General features: G+C 57.2%; 7 protein-coding genes across 7 annotated transcripts; 5 read left to right on the top strand and 2 right to left on the bottom strand.

The window, feature by feature from the left end:
• Nucleotides 1–338: 338 nt before the first annotated feature.
• On the top strand, nucleotides 339–2,017 carry GUITHDRAFT_143188 (hypothetical protein; the record flags this gene model as incomplete). Its single annotated transcript, XM_005826717.1, has 6 exons — nucleotides 339–982; nucleotides 1,033–1,155; nucleotides 1,263–1,359; nucleotides 1,412–1,516; nucleotides 1,654–1,731; nucleotides 1,808–2,017. 6 exons carry the CDS (start codon nucleotides 339–341, stop codon nucleotides 2,015–2,017), a joined length of 1,257 nt encoding a protein of 418 aa, XP_005826774.1.
• Nucleotides 2,018–2,135: 118 nt separating this feature from the next.
• Nucleotides 2,136–4,604, bottom strand: GUITHDRAFT_96523 (hypothetical protein). The gene is made up of 4 exons (XM_005826718.1): nucleotides 2,663–4,604; nucleotides 2,437–2,535; nucleotides 2,272–2,336; nucleotides 2,136–2,225 (listed from the first exon to the last, which is right to left on the bottom strand). Exons 1-4 carry the CDS (start codon nucleotides 4,546–4,548, stop codon nucleotides 2,185–2,187), a joined length of 2,091 nt encoding a protein of 696 aa, XP_005826775.1. The 5' UTR covers nucleotides 4,549–4,604; the 3' UTR covers nucleotides 2,136–2,184.
• A 268-nt stretch (nucleotides 4,605–4,872) lies between these two features.
• On the top strand, nucleotides 4,873–5,568 carry GUITHDRAFT_154293 (hypothetical protein). The gene has a single exon (XM_005826719.1). The coding sequence runs from the start codon at nucleotides 4,992–4,994 to the stop codon at nucleotides 5,442–5,444; it is 453 nt and encodes a 150-aa protein (XP_005826776.1). The 5' UTR covers nucleotides 4,873–4,991; the 3' UTR covers nucleotides 5,445–5,568.
• Nucleotides 5,569–5,605: 37 nt separating this feature from the next.
• On the bottom strand, nucleotides 5,606–6,666 carry GUITHDRAFT_114047 (hypothetical protein; the record flags this gene model as incomplete). Its single annotated transcript, XM_005826720.1, has 9 exons — nucleotides 5,606–5,679; nucleotides 5,727–5,770; nucleotides 5,822–5,888; nucleotides 5,939–6,002; nucleotides 6,047–6,095; nucleotides 6,141–6,198; nucleotides 6,247–6,307; nucleotides 6,377–6,457; nucleotides 6,508–6,666. The coding sequence occupies 9 exons, from the start codon at nucleotides 6,664–6,666 to the stop codon at nucleotides 5,606–5,608; spliced, it is 657 nt and encodes a 218-aa protein (XP_005826777.1).
• Nucleotides 6,667–7,602: 936 nt separating this feature from the next.
• On the top strand, nucleotides 7,603–9,531 carry GUITHDRAFT_164828 (hypothetical protein; the record flags this gene model as incomplete). Its single annotated transcript, XM_005826721.1, has 15 exons — nucleotides 7,603–7,670; nucleotides 7,857–7,940; nucleotides 8,000–8,100; nucleotides 8,153–8,240; nucleotides 8,293–8,357; nucleotides 8,413–8,445; nucleotides 8,619–8,647; nucleotides 8,700–8,728; nucleotides 8,774–8,830; nucleotides 8,877–8,927; nucleotides 8,977–9,047; nucleotides 9,113–9,152; nucleotides 9,204–9,278; nucleotides 9,340–9,389; nucleotides 9,448–9,531. Coding segments are annotated over 15 exons (908 nt in total), but the record flags the coding sequence as incomplete, so codon positions are not given.
• Nucleotides 9,532–10,802: 1,271 nt separating this feature from the next.
• Nucleotides 10,803–11,479, top strand: GUITHDRAFT_114049 (hypothetical protein; the record flags this gene model as incomplete). The annotated part of the gene is made up of 2 exons (XM_005826722.1): nucleotides 10,803–10,949; nucleotides 11,000–11,479. The coding sequence occupies 2 exons, from the start codon at nucleotides 10,803–10,805 to the stop codon at nucleotides 11,477–11,479; spliced, it is 627 nt and encodes a 208-aa protein (XP_005826779.1).
• Nucleotides 11,480–12,248: 769 nt separating this feature from the next.
• Nucleotides 12,249–15,323, top strand: GUITHDRAFT_143191 (hypothetical protein; the record flags this gene model as incomplete). The annotated part of the gene is made up of 1 exon (XM_005826723.1): nucleotides 12,249–15,323. One exon carries the CDS (start codon nucleotides 12,249–12,251, stop codon nucleotides 15,321–15,323), a length of 3,075 nt encoding a protein of 1,024 aa, XP_005826780.1.
• Between the last annotated feature and the right edge of the window lie 157 nt (nucleotides 15,324–15,480).

Raw genomic sequence — 15,480 nt, forward strand, 5'->3', positions numbered from 1 at the left:
GATGGAGAACCACGAGGAAGGTCCATGGGGATCCACCGGGTATTGTGATAGCCCAGTAAGGATATCGCAATCTTTGGCATGAGAATGGACCTCCTGCGTTTTTGGCCATGGGGGCGGATTTTATGGGAGAGGAGAGGAGAGGAGAGGAGAGGGGAGGGGAGGGGAGGGGAGGGGAGGGGAGGGGAGGGGAGGGGAGGGGAGGGGAGGAACAAAAGCAGCGGCAAGTACGGTAGGGCGACGCCGTAACTTGACTTGTGTGGACTTAGGGCCGCCGGGAAAGTCAACGGGAAGTGAACTGAAGGCCCAACAGCTGCAGTGCCAGGAGGGGAGGAGGAAGCATGAGTGAATCAGGTGAATCCCAGGATCGTCACGATTATCCCTGGTTGCAGTCGGAGATCCAGGAGCTGGAGCAGGAGCTCGAGCTTGAGCTGGACTCGGAGCATGAACGGGAGCTTGAAGACGCTCTGGACCAGGAGTGGGAGTGGGAGAAGAATGGCGGCGGCGAGCATCTGAATCAGCATGACCATGACCATGACCATGCACAGCAGGAGCAACAGCAGCAGCGTCACACACTTCACTTCCAGCAGGAGGAGCAGGTCAATCCTAGGAAGGTCTTTAACGCTCGGCCGCCAGCGATGGAGCGTGAGGAGATGAAAAGCCAACGGCAGCTGGCGATGGAGGCTCTGTTCAGCCGGGAGACGTCGGAGGCACAGTGGGAGGTTGCAAACTTCTTGTCCATCCGAGAGCTCGAGAGCGCCATGTCCACTATCTTCCGAACAAGATCGACGCCGGGAAAGATTTTAGAGGCAAAGAGCAAGGCGCTGCTTACTCCCCTCTCACCCCTTAAGTATTCTCCTCCTCCTCCTCCTCCCTCCCGGCTCTTGCGAGTGAGTTTTGGCCAGCCCAGCGAGCTGCGGGTAGGCAACGAGAATGAGCAGAAGGACTTGGCTGTCTCAGTCGCAGTTTATGACGGGCAGGAAGAGTGAGCGACGGCCTTCTCCTCCTCCTTCTCTTGCTCATCTCGTTTAGCAGGAGCACGCAAATGACCGTCCTCACCGAGGGATGCGAAGAAACTCTGAGCCTCAACTTCGACCGGGTCTTGACCTTCCCGGTGCGGCTAAGACAGGATCACCTCCGCATCCGCTTCTCACTCTGGTGGGCACTTATCTTTACTACACGTTCTCTCCCTCGGCCTTCTCGAGGCTCTTCTCCATCCCCCTCTCCCGCCTCCCGCCTCGCTTTCTTGTCTCATGGATGTGCAGGGACCATGGCAAGTCTCTCTTGCTCGGAGGTTCGGAGCTTCTTTTCCCTCGAGGTCTCCCGCCCCATGCTCGAGAAGAGCGCTTGGAGCTGCGAAAGGTTTCCTCTTACACTCCTCCCTCCTCCTCCATGACGTTGTGGAATGGGGCAGGTGGGTGAGGCTTCTCCTCAGGCCGTCGGTTGGGTCACGCTCACCCTCGAGCTCCTGCAGGACGGGCAGGTCGAGCAGACGATTTTTGGCGCGTGTTGTGACATGGTGAGCATGCAGGACGGGTATGAGTCAATGGGGGAGCGAGCGGTGGGCGTCTCCTTCTTCTCGGAGAGAAGTTGGAAGGAGATCAAGGTCGCTCTTACTGCCTTCTACGACCTCTTGCTCACCTCAGATTTTCTCAGCTTGCAAAGCACTCGTACGAGGAGAAATTCGCTCGAGATCTGGCGGCGACGGTGGGACTGAGCCATGACCAGCTGGAGGTCTGCCCGTGCTCTCCCTTCCTCACTCGCCCTCACTCGCTGTCTCTCTTCTTCTCTCGTCACCCGATGGTCGCAGATGGTTGGGGCGGAGGGCTGGAGGCGAGAGACGCAGAGGACCGGGAGCATCTTCCATCTCAACGTCCAGCAGCTCCCCGCCGGACATGCCGGGCTGTCAGTCCAGGTCTGCGAAACTTGCTCGCTGTGCTTCAGCTCACGGTGGAGCGGGGGGGCGTGTCACGGCTGCGGTCACGTTACCAGAGTGTCAACCAGCTGGGGTGGATGGTGAGCTGGATGGAGACGCACAGACCCTTCCAAAAGGTGCAGGGAAGCAGGAGGGAGGCGGTGGAGCTGGTCAAGGGCGGAGCATCGAAAAAACTTCACCCGCCGGCCCCGACGTCATCGCTGCAGGTTTGACAGTTTTATGGTTGACATATAAAGAGACATGCGGAGTCATCACCAGACCACACACTTGCGCTCGGGATTCATGGGGCTTCCTGCTCGTGAGGTCAGAGGGGGAGGGCGAGTCCAGCTGGGGGTCACCTCGAGGGCACGAGAAGGCATCGGAGAACTCCTGCGAGTCCCGGAGAACGCCGATGACGCGATACCTGCCGCAGGTCAGGGCGACTAGCTGAGCGCATGGCGACTAGCTGAGCGCATGGCGACTAGCTGAGCGCATGGCGACTAGCTGAGCGCATGGCGACTCACCGCTTGGGGGCGTGGTGTCCCTTGATGACATGCTCCTGCACCAGCTTGGGCTGAGAGACGGCACACCAGAGCTGAGCATAGGCAATGAAGAACTGCCTCCTGCGAGAGCGAGCGAGTCACCGTGAGTGGGGGCAGGAGGAGAGGATGATGATGATGATGATGATGATGATGATGATGATGATGATGAGGAGGAGGAGGAGGAGGAGGAGGAGGAGGAGTGTGCTACCGCTCGTAGACGGAAGCCTTGGGCTGCTCCTGCAGGAACGCATGGTACGACATGTGCAGACCTCCGCTGTCTGCGATGTTCTCTCCCAGCGTGATGTTGCCGTTCACGTGCTGCCCCCCCGACACGTTGAACTCGTTGTACTGCTCCACCAGGCAGGCGGCGTCGTCCTCGTAGTGCCTCTCGGTCTGCGGATCCCACCAGTTGATCCGCTTCCCCTGCGCGTCATACTTCCTCCCCGCGTTGTCGAACCCGTGCGTCATCTCGTGCCCTAGGATGGACCCCAGGGACCCGTAGTTGCGCGCGACCGAGTAGTTGGAGGAGAAGAACGGCTCCAGCAGGATGCCAGCAGGGATGAAGAGAGCGTTCTTGGTGCGGGAGTAGTAGGCATTGATGGAGGTCACTGGATGGTCCCACTTTGCCGGCTCTTGCGGTTCCGTCAGAGTGCTTCTCTCGTGTGCTGAACGAGCGATAGCGATGGTGACGAGCGAGTCGAAGAAGGGTTTGTCGCCCAGTTGCAGGTCCGACAGCTCCCCCCAGTCCGGCCACTGATCGGGGTAGCCGACCTGGAAGTCCATGGCCTCGAGCTTCTTCAGCGCGTTGTCCCTCGTTGCGTTGTCCATCCAGTCGAGCTCGTTGAGGTGCAACTCGAACTGCTCGCGGATGTTGGCCAGCATGCCGGCTGCCGCCTGCTTGGAGGACTCGTTGAAGAAGTTGTCCACGAAGAGCTTCGACACGGAGTTGCCGAAGTGATGGGTTGTCAGGAAGTAGCACTTCCTCACCCTAGGAGAGGCCTCGCTCATCCCGTAGATCTGCTCGTTGATGATGAGCTTTCCTGCGATGAAGGGCGACGAGAGGTAGGGGGAGAACACCAGCACCGTTCGCATGCGAAGGTAACATCTCAAGTCATCCCAGGAGAACTTACTCAGGACGTCCTCGTCAAGCTTCTTCAAGTACTCCACGTCGTGCAGCGCCAGCAGCCCGTACTTGCTCGCCGTCGCGTTCTCCGTCCCCACCATGTCCATCTTGATGCTTGAGAAGAACATGTCCCAGTCGATCGTTGGCGCCCGTCGCTGCAGCGACTCGCGTCCGACGTGAACGTACGAGAGCCGCTCGTACCTCGAGGAGGGCGTCATGCACTTGGCGATCTCTTCCTCCACCCTCAGGGCTGTGACAGCCTGTCGTTGAGCCTCCGCCTCCGGAGTGACTCCAGCTGCCAGGAAGAGGCTCGTAACCGATGAGAGAGCCGCCTGCCGGTCGTCCTCGTGTCCCTTGTCGAGGTACATGCTCCGATGAGGGAGAGTCAGCCCGACATGTCCCAGCACAAAGAGGTTCTGCGAGCGGTCCAACTGGTCCCGAGCTACTTTCCAGCAGAAGAGGGCGCACCAGTTGAACAGCCCGGCGGTCCCCAAGAACTTCCCCAGCGTCTGCCCATCTTTCACCTCATCCACTGCCTGCAGCCATGGCGCTAGCGGTAGTGCTCCCGCCGCCTCGATCGCTTCCACGTCCATGCAGGAGCGGAAGAAGGAGGAGGCATCGCCCGAGGATGTGCTGAGGGCCGAGGTGACATCATCGATGACGCGAGCCTTTGCTGCCTCCCACGTGTACGACAGTGAGCCCATGAATGGAGGGATGGTCGCCTTCTTGATGAAGGACCCGCAAGCATACTCGTAGAAATCCTGGCAGGGGTCCGCCTCCTCCTCCATGAGCGCCGCCATATCTTCCGGTATCTCCCGTCGAGTCAGCTCGTTCTCCCCTTCCCTCCAAAGCCTTCGGAACCATCCGAGCTCGTCCTCTGTCTTCTCCCATGAGTCCTCACCCGTTACAACATCCTCGTACTCCCCGTACGGGTCGAGGATGTGGCTCAACTTCGACTTTAGCCTGCCCATCGTTCGCTGCAACCGCCTCCCTTCTGACAACTCGACTCCTCCTCTCCGCCCAAGTTCTCTTCCTCTGCCTCCATCTGTTATCATCACGTCTCCATCTCCTCCTCCTCTCCCCCCCCTCCTCTCCCCAGCCGCCGCCGCCGCCGCCGCCGCCAAGAGCAGCAGCAGCCGGCTTACTGCTGCCATGCCCCTTCGCCTCCTCGAGCCCACATCCCCCAACATTTTAGATGGGTGGACCTCGTCCCCCCACATACCACCAAGTTTGCGTTGACGTTGAAACCTGCTACCAAGTTGAAAGGGAAGGGAGGGAGAGAGAGAAAGAGAGCAGGAGGGAGGGGAAGAGGAGACGCTGTTCCGTTCCTTCTCTTGATCCTGCAGTCAATCGAGCAGACAGCAAGGGCGCAGCTTGAAGTCAGCTACCTTCACAGGGGCAGCGACATCTGAAGATGTGGGTATTGAAGGGTTCTGCGTCGTATCTCTTCGGTATCAGCAAGGGTGGGTCCTCGAGGTCGATGAAAGGTTTGAAGGCTGCGAGCAGGGACAAGTACGAGTGCATATCGGAAGACGACAGGGGAAGGCGCGATTCAGGAAACCAGCATGACTTCCTCCCTCCATCTGAGGAGAGTGGCATCCATCTGCCGGAGCGGGAGAGTCCTCCTCGAGGAAGGCCTCCTCAAGGGCTGACCTCCCTGGCTCTAGATCGCAATGAGACCCACAGCTCCCAAGAAGTTGTGGCGATCAGAAGCCATGGCAACCAAGTGGAAGGCAGCGAGCGCGTTCCTCTGTCGCCATGCCGGTCTTCGAGAGTGAACGGGTCTAGGATGGTCAGGTCGCCTGTACGTGGCAAGCACCATGGTATCAACGAGAATTCAGGCACAAGATCCCTCCCGGTCATGTGATCTGATCTACTGAGATCTGCAAGTCTTTACGACAAACGTTGTGTATTAACATGAAATGTTTGATTTAGATTCTTTCTAGGATTCTGAGTTGCAATTAGGTTGAATTAATAAAACAAGAAGCTTGAACAGATTCGACATCTCTCCGGCCTCTCTTCTTTTCGTCACGAAGTGATCATGTCCAGGAACGTTCGCTGCTCCATCGCATTCCATCCCCGCACTCGCGACCCTGGCACGCCTGCAGCCTCGTCAGCCCCGGAGCCCAACAACCCGAGCTGATCTCACCCGTACATGACGCAACGACTGTTCGCCCCTGCTTCGCCTCGTGTCTGCCCCACAGCTCAACCCGCCCAGCTCTCAGTCACGACTGTCAGGCTCACCTCAGGTCGCAGCCATCGGCAGGAGCATGCACGAGCTGCATGCATCCATCCGCATGTCGCCTCGAGCCTGCAGCCGTTGTCAGCACGAGCGATGCTCTCAAAGACACGGCGAGGGACCACAGCACGTCCATGTTGCGTTGTGCCCATTCATCCTGTGCCCGCTGATCAAAACCCCAGGATGCTGCAAGAGCAAGTCAAGAAGAAGCTCAACCCTCTGGTGAGTACCATCTTGCATCCCGAGGGGTTGCCAGCTACGTAGATCGTGTTGCATCTCCTGATGAGACTCAGTCACAGCAGTGAGGCGAGACGATGTCCCCACCCGCACTGCACGCGCGCGCACAAGCTCTTGAAGCACAGCATCGCGCTATGACCGTCGTCTTGGCATCGATCCGTCAGTAACAGAGGAGCGTGTCGCAAGGGACTACTTTGCTTGACTGCTTCTGAGATCGGGCTCATCGCATCTTCGCTGAAAGGGAAGGTCCGAACCTACCAGTCCAGGAATTGACCCCCGGCCACCCGTGAGGACATAACCATCAACCTCTCAGGTCTCCTTACCGCAAAGTTGAACCACAGCTCAGGGAGCTCCTCCATCACCATCTTCTCCAGTCTGGAGCAAGACGACGTCACCATGAACAGCTGCGCTTTCAGCGTCAAGATTAGATTCGCGTCCTCGACTATGGAAGGACCTCCTTTGGAGACAGGTGCGTACAAAGCAGAAGCATCACTTCAGAAGGAAATTCTGCTATTGAGAAGGCCCTTAGATCCCCTCCGGTGTCAACTTTGCTCCATGTTGATATGCCCTGATTGCCGTCACTCCTCAGAAAAACGTAAGAATCTTCACCCATGGGTATGAACGGAAGCTTTCCGAAAATTCTGGGAAACCCCGTCAGTGCCGTCAGCTAATCGATGGTTGAAGCAACAACAGATAAACGAGAAAAGTCAATAGCAACAGACAGAAAAGTCGGATAGCTCGGAGGTCATGAGAACCCTGTATCATATCATCTTCGACGGACCATCATGCACGAATGATTGAACCTAATCACCATGATCGATACTACATCAGTTTCTTCCCCCTTTGCATCTGAGCTGTGTTTATCACTGTCTCATCTTCCATCCCGTATCACACTTCTCCTCCCAAACCCGCACCCGTCGGTCAACCTTCTCCTTCCTGTTCCTCCCTCTGCTTTCGCTTGTCTCTCTGCCCCCTTCGCCCCCCCTGACCCTGCATTTCAACCTGTTTCCATTCCTCCTCATCCTCCTCCTCCTCCCAATCTTCCTTCCATCTTTTTGCTCCCCTCGCTCCCTCTAAGCTTGCTGTCCCCGCTCCTCCTCCTCCTACTTGTTACCTTGTATCCCGACCATTCCTTGTTGCAACTGGTCTCCGACAACCCCACCACCCCCTGTTTCTGACCATCACCCCCCCACAATTTATAATATAACCCCTACCATTGAGAAAATACTCCCACCTATATCATTTCAGTACTACCCAATCTTGTAGTATTTATATGAGACTGGACAACCGCGAAAAAAAGTACCCCTACCCACAAAATCAAACCTCAAAGTTTTATGCGAGCACCCCTACCCTTATTTCAATGTACCCACCACCAATACTGGGCCGCTACCCCACCCTTTTCTTCAATGTTTTTTTTCTATGTCCTTACCCCACCCTCTGATACCTTCACGAACCCCCTCTGGATCAGGTACCCCCTTTAAACTTCGAAGGTGAATGAGGGGGATGATGAAATGGGTTGAGAGGGGATGTGGATCCACAAGTCGGTTTGAGATGATGGCGATCAGCGGGCTGAGGCTGCTGCTTCTCGCGATCATGGCGGGAAAGGCGAAGGGTCAGGTGAGACGGAAGGATGGCGAACGAGGAGAAGGAGAAGCTCAGTCGCGCTGTGAAGACCAGTAGTAACAGTAGAGATCATCAGTAGTAGTTCCAATGACCGTACCAGTTGACTGCTGGCCAGTCATCGGATGCCACCAGTATGGCTCAAGTCATCCGGGACACTGACATTGATGTGCACTACGGCAGTCTGCCACTGTTGCCGCGGCAGGAGCGACAGACGTGCAACCTCGTTCAGACAAGTTCGCGTTCCCCTTCTCCTACCCTTGTCAGGTGAAAACCTCTCGGCGCGTCACCGTCAGCAGCTCCGAGGGAGTCATCTCTTGTTGCAGATTCCAGTCTACACCCTCCCTGGAGAGCAAGGATTGTTCAAGAAGGCAGCCGACGGGACGTTCGAACGGCAGGCAGCAAACGATCCCATCTATCAGTGCAGGCACGTGGCAGCGGGAGGGATCAACGAGCATGCAGGCTTGACTCGAGTGCAGTGTGTTGGAGGGGGATATTTCCGAGAGCTACTGTAAGAGGAACGCCCCGAACTGGTCGCCATCCCAGCTGTGGTGCACGTACCCTGACGTGACGCGCCTCTCCTGGACGAAAGAGGAGGAGGGATGACTTGAGCTGGCAGGGAGATGCGATGGCGAGGAACGCGGTCGAGGTGGTCATGGCGAAACCTTCGGCACGCAACAAATAGTGAGAAGAGTTCATGCATGCGTGAGCATGAGACGATGACCGTTACAACTTTCAGCTGCCAGATGGCCATGAAAGCCTACCTCTGCACGTAGACTCCTGCTTCGCATGCCTCCGCCTCCCCTTCCTGACCCCCAGCCTCTCTATCTCCCTCCGCTCCTGGCTGGGTGACCTGCCGATCCCCTGCCCTTCCTCTTATCTCTTGCTCTCCTCCCTGCCTTTCTTCCACTCTGTGACCCACCTGAGTAACGATGACTCGATCAGTCTATACTTTCGGCCTTGCAACGAGACAGGTGCGGTTGCGGTTGCTAGGAGCGGCTCCCGTTGACGCCAGCCTTGACGCAGGAGGTCTAGTGCGACCGATCTGCCTCGAGGTTGTTGCCGACTTGTCTCATGGCGTCTGACTGGTCGTACATCAGGACTGCCTGAATGCCTACAAGGCCTGCGGGTTTTCCAAGGGCTGGCGAGACCTGCAGGCGCGACAACTCGCATGCCGCTACTCCTCTGACAAGTCGCTTGCAGTGCGGGGAGGAGATCAAAGCGGGATGGGTCACCTTCATGGGCGACACTCGAGTAAGCGCAGACAGGCAACTCTTGCTCCTTGTGAACTTGTTCTTCGCAGTACCCTCCGGACGAGAAGGGGAATGACTTGTGGAACACGGGGATGCCTTCCTGCGAACGAGCGATGCTACGGTAGGAGCAGCAGTGGGAAAGAGAACGGGACCACACCTGAGTGCGAAGGCTGACGAGAATGTCAGATCGGACTTGAGCCTGCGAGACGCGCTGCTGCAGCATCAGGTTCCGGACTAGACGCGCAAGTGCCGCATCGCTCCCTCAGTGCTTGCGCAGACCTGGACTGATCAGATTGTAAATAACTTCAACAAGATCTTCGGGAAGAGCACGAGGCAAGCTTTGAATGGAAAGGTGAAACCGATCACTTGACAACTGTTTGTCATCTGCTTATCGATCACACGTCGGCTGTCAGGTGACTGTACAGCTAAGCTCTGCCACGAGGTGCCGCCATCACTCCATGTGGTGAGGGACTAAATAACTGAGAAATGCTTGAATCATGGCAGTGACGTTGAGCTTGAAGGCTGATGCATCTCATGGGCTCTGCTTCATGCTTGTTTTGTATATCAGTATTGTTTCTATACATGTAAAAAATGATTCAATGATGCTTTCTGAATGATCGGACTGGGACGGTATTGCGTCATCTTATGACCGTACTCAGAGTCACACGCCGGGTGCCTGAGGCCGAACTTGCACTGCGCCGTTCTGTGATTTACTCAAAGTCAAGTTAAAAAGAAGTCTGTTACTACTGAGTCAGGCCGCTTTCAGGCTAGTATCATGGCATGACTGAGCCTGTCGCCGGACAGTGACTGTCGGATCGGATAGTCACTCCAGTAGTGCTGCGGCTCGGACTCGCGAGCCGAGTCGGGCTGGGCCCGGGGCCTGTAGATGTCCGGGAGTCCCGCGCCGGCCGGGCAGTCCGACCCGGTGACCCGCCGGTCGTTCTCTTCTCAAGCGGCCCTCCCGCCGCTCAGCCGCTATTCGACCGTACCGTACCGTCGGACGGCGGCACTGCATGTGCCTCGACTCGTGACGCGAGAGTCACCGTACTACGGTATCATCGAGGCACACTTTCAAGTTCGAGTTTAGGGAGCGTAACTAACCGGCGTACTACGGTACCGTAGTACCGTACCGTACCGTACCGGTCCGGGTACGGTATTACGGCAGGTCACCCGGTGCCGCAGTGCAGTGACGGTGAAGTGACGGGGCCGTGACTTTGCCGAGAGTCTCCGGCTAGATATATCGGCAGTGACTACGACGCTGGGAAGAGGGGCGTAGGAGGGGTCATTTCGACGGGATAATTGGGGGTAGTACCGGCACGCACTGCTTCAAGTAGTATCTATCTGACCGACTAGAAAGAGACCTGCGCCTGTGACCCCTTACAAGTGAGATATAAACATTCATCTAAAATAGTTTTAGCAACTCATCGACATATCTGCCGCTCTAAAATGAAACGCTTCGACTGCTCGACAGTGAACTCACAACCTTTCGTTGTTGTCCCCTTTTTTAAGCCCGCCGGAACTTTGTCAGCAGCCTTAACCACCCGACAGGAGTACCCTTCCGATGACCTGAGTTTTAACCCCCGTGTGTGAAGTGTAATGTGACTGCTTACGTCAGCAGGTCACATGGGCAGTGACATGCTTGTGGGGAACTCTGTGCCCCTTTTCGCCACCCTACCATCTCCTTGGTAAAGTAGGGGTACAAAGCAGATTTAGTGGTACAAAGAGGAATGAAGGGGGTAGGGTTCAAATACTTGAATGTGGGGTGGGGTGGTTGCACTTTACTCGTTATCAGCCGACAAGATCGCGAGGGGAGGCAACCAGAGCAGAAAAACTCAAAGCAACGACCTCGCGAGCAAACAGGAAGCAACACTCGAAGATGACCTCTCAACCCTCAGTGCGCATCGTGCCCCGGAAGAAGCTGCATTGGAAGCCAGGAAAGGAGAAACAAGCTCCTGTACAGCTGACTCAGCAAGACATCCTCAAACTGTTTCACGTGAGACAAACAGAAGCTGCGAAGATGCTGGTAAGTCCTTGGTGTTGGTAAGCTGATCAAAGCCACTCACATTGTTGTAGGGCATCTCGCTAACTGCCTTGAAGAGTGCTTGTCGAATCCTTGGACTCCCCCGCTGGCCATATCACCGAGTAGACATCGATGAAAAAGCTAGCCGAATGGCTCAGTCAACGGGGCTCGTCGAAGTACTCAGCTCGGAGTGCTTTGAACCATTGTTTCTTGCAACGGACTCTTTCAGCAGCCCACAATCTCCTCCAAGCAATGGCTATGACTCTACAGGCTACCAGAAATATGATCTTCAGCTACAGTCAGCCTTCACGTGCATGAATTCACAACACAACCAGGCATCGTATGAGTTTCAAATGGGGACGAGGATAGCAAGTGGAAAGCGGTCTACTGCCCACAGCAACATCTCAGATTTTGGGGAAAATCGTGAATTTGAGCGGCTTGTGGTGTGGCCACACAATTTGGAGACCAGAAGAGAGAATTCCACGCTGGAGCTCTTTGACGAGGCTCTTCAACACTGTTGCATGTCGAACTAGATATCATACATCTGTCTGTCACTCTAATCACTGCCTTCACCCTCTACTCTGTCTTTGTTTTTCTGTTTCTGTTTTCAATGAATCAATTGCTGTAGCTTACTAAGTTACCACCGAACTACCGTACCGTGCCGTCAGTGATACCGAAACTTGCCCATGTTCGAGTCATGCAGTATCTATTTAAGAGGCGGGTCCTGCCCCTGTACATCTCGATAGTAGCTTGAAGTATCGGCCGGGTTCAATATAAACATGACGTAGCACAGAGTCAGACAAAAGTTTTCCAAGTTCCATACTTGTCAGTAATGGCGAGCCCGCCGGGCTAGGCGTGTTCAGTGCCGGCGCCGCCACTGCCATTCGCACGCGGCTGCCGCACTGCGGCACGCGGCGGCGGCACTGGCACTGGAATCATGATGCGGCGGCCCTGACCGTGTCTCAGTGACTCAGAGATGGCTATCGGTTGATAGTAGAGTTACCAGTGTGGCCCATAACCGTTACATTTTTCTGGAGACGTTGCAGAGTCGTTACGCAGCAGAGTGGCGAAGAGGGAAGGATATGATGAGGGAGGGAGGGAGGGAAGGGAGGGAAGGGAGGGAGGTAGGTAGGGCGAGACGAGAAAATACTTGGAGAGATCAGAGGATCGAGGAGGGGAGTCAAGAGAAGAAGCTGGTCAGGGGCAGAGAAAGAACGACAAGGAGATGGGGAGAGGGAGTGAAATGCGAGTGACGTCAGAACATCGTGACACATGCATGACACATGTTTCTTCCTTGCAGACATGACGGAAGTCTGTTACAACGCAGCAGAGCCATTGCCGCTCGACGAGGAGTGCGTGCACGGGAGGCTCGGCAACGGGCTGACGTACTACGTGCGGAACAACGGGAAGCCGGAGGCTCGAGCTGAGCTGAGGCTCATCGTCAAGGTCGGGTCAGTGAACGAAGAGGATCACGAGCAGGGAGTGGCGCACATGGTTGAGCACCTGGCGTTCCGAGGGACTGCCATGTTCAACACGTTCCAGGTGGTGAGGTTCCTCGAAGCCATCGGCGCCAAGTTCGGGGCCTGTCAGAACGCGTACACGGCGTTCGACGAGACTGTCTACTTCCTGAGGGTGCCCATCGACACCGACAACCTGCTGGAACGGAGCCTCATTGTGCTGCGAGAGTGGGCCTTCCACATCCGATGTACCGATGATGACGTAAACAAGGAACGGGGCATCGTCATGGAGGAGTGGAGGCAAGGGCGGACAGCGCACGGCAGGACGGACGAGAATTACTTCCAGACTCTCATGGACGGGTCGACGTATGCGAGGAGGCTGCCGATTGGAAAGATCGACGTGATCAAGCACTGCAAACCCTCTGTCGTGCGCGACTTCTACAAGAAGTGGTATCATCCTCAGAGGATGGCGGTGGTGGCGGTGGGAGACTTCGACAACTACAGTGGAGGAGTGGAAGAAGTGGTTCGCATGATCCAGGAGATCCTCGACGTCACTCCTGCCAGTGAGTGGCGGGAGCCTCTTGCTGTCTCTTTCCCTCATCAGGTCGAACCGAAGCTGTCCATTTTCAAGGACCAAGAGGCCACCAACGCTTCTGTCATCGTCGACTGCAAGCGTCCGAGGCAGCCGGTGAACACGCATAGGGACTACAGGAGGACGATCCTAGAGTACCTCTTCCATGAGGCCTTGTCGAACCGCCTGTACAAGCTCGGCGTCTCCCTCGACCCTCCCTTCTACAGCGCTGTGACCACCATCAGTCTCCCAACGAGCATCATGGAGACTTGCTCCATCGCCATCTCCATGCAGGAGGGGCTTGAGCTGCGAGCGCTGCGGGCGGTGCTGGTGGAGGTGGAGCGAGTGAAGAGGAGAGGGTTCTCTGTGTCGGAGCTGAGCAGAGCCAAGGCAAACCTGATGTCCGACCTCGAGGCGGATCAGCTCGAGAAGGACCAGCATGACAGCGACTTCTTCTGCTCCGAGTACGTGGAGCACTTCTGTCGGGGGGAGCCCGCGATGGGAGTGGAGCATGAAGTGCTGCTGTGCAAGGCTGTGCTGCCTGGGATCACCTGCGAGGAGGTGGCGGCGGTGGCGAGAGACTTTGACTGGACGGGTGACTGTGTCGTGAAGATCACGAGACCCGAGAGCTCCTGGCTGAAGAGGATCCTGTCCCATCGCTCCCACGGCTCCCTCCCCCTCCTCTCCGTGGACAGCATGCGGAAAGTCTTCGAGGAGGTGGCGAGGGTCTCCCCCGACCTGACTGACTGGGAGCAGAGCGAGGCCCTCGCGCTCTCGGACGTGCTGAAGCCTCCTCCTTCCCCTGGCACCATCGTGTCGCGTTCGGAGTACCGGGAGATGAAGATGACGGAGCTGCAGCTGAGCAACGGGATGCGCGTGTGCTACAAGAAGACCAACTTCCTGGACGACGAGGTTCAGTTCAAGGGCTTCGCCATGGGCGGCCTGTCAGAGCTGAGCAAGAAGCAGCTGCTCTCAGGGAGGATGAGCACCTCGATCGCCAGCGAGATCGGAGCCTTCGGAGTCCGTCCTGGGGAGCTGGTGGACATGCTGGCGGGCATGCGGGTGACGGTGAACACGGAGATCTCCACTTACTCGCGAGCCTTCGGAGGAGAGTGCAGCCCGACGAACCTCGAGGCTGCTCTGCAGATGATCCACCTGCTCTTCACCTCCCAGCTGCAGCCCAGCCAGGATCAGGTGGCGGTGCTGCTGAGGATGACGAGGGAGCAGATCGAGAACCAGGGGAGGAGCCCCCAGGCCCTGTTCTCTCAGAAGGTTATGAGCCTCAACACCTCCCACAACGACTTCTTCGTGCCCCTGAAGCCCTCGGACGTGGACGAGATCGACGTGTTCCTCTCCTCCTCCTTCTTCCGCCGCTGCTTCAGCGACCCCTCCAACTTCGTCTTCGCCCTGAGCGGGAACATCGAGGAGGAGAAGTTGCTCGCGCTCGTGGAGGGATACCTCGCCTCCATCCCCAGGCTGTCGCAGGAGGAGGATCTGGGCTTCAGCCGCGTGCCTCGCATGCCCAACGATCGGGATTTGCTGCGTCCTGTCTCCTTCGAGTTCCCAGCGGGGAAGGTGGAGGAGCACATGAGGATGAGGATGGTGGACCCGCTGTGCTACTGCCAGGTCACCTTCCCCATGTTCATCGAGTGCTCGGGGGCGGAGCTGAGGGAGACGATGCTCCTTGCGCAGGCCATGCAGCTGCTCGAGACGCGACTCATCGATCGCCTCCGCTTCCAGCGCGGGGTCGTCTACAACGTCCTCGCCTCCGCTGACTTCTCCTCCTCCCATCCCTCGCACTCTCAGCCCCTCCACGGCCTCGCCGGCATCTCCTGGACCTGCCAGCCCCACCACATCTCCACCCTCGCTGGGGTGATCCTGCGAGAGCTCGAGCAGCTCAAGGCCGAGGGCCCGACGGGGGAGGAGGTGGCGACGAGGCTGGAGATCACGAGGAGGGAGTTCGAGACCTCCAGCAAGCACAACTCCTGGTGGGTGGAGCGGATGGTGTCGGGCTACGGGAGCAAGAGCTACAAGGGAAACCTGGGGCTGTGCCTGCAAGAGCTCGAGGACGTGCGGCAGGAAGTTCTCTCCTCCCTCTCCCCGGAACTTCTCCGCCAGGTCTTCTGCCGTCGCTTCCCCGACCTCGAGCGTCGCACGTTCGTGTCCCTGCGGCCTTCATGGAGCACCATGCTCCTCTCCGCCCTCCGCCTTCGCTTCGCCGTTGCTCCCGTCACCTCCTCCTTCCTCGCCGTCGGGGCGACGCTCCTTGGCAGCCTCCTCGTGCTGGCGACCCTGCGGGGGATGCGAGGAGGAGGTCTGGGGCAGCTCATGAGAAAGCTCCTCAAGTGAGGAGGAGACTTTTATTCATTCGAGTGTGTGTGTACAAGAACAAGCGTGCGAGTGACAAGAGGCAAAGCAGAGGATTGTAATGAATGTCAGTTAAAGTGCCCCTTCCTCCTCCTCCTCCTCCTCCTCTCCCCCCCCCCCCCCCAACACACACACACAC

The sequence above is a fragment of the Guillardia theta genome (genome assembly GCF_000315625.1).
Source record: "Guillardia theta CCMP2712 unplaced genomic scaffold GUITHscaffold_72, whole genome shotgun sequence".
NCBI lineage: Eukaryota > Cryptophyceae > Pyrenomonadales > Geminigeraceae > Guillardia > Guillardia theta.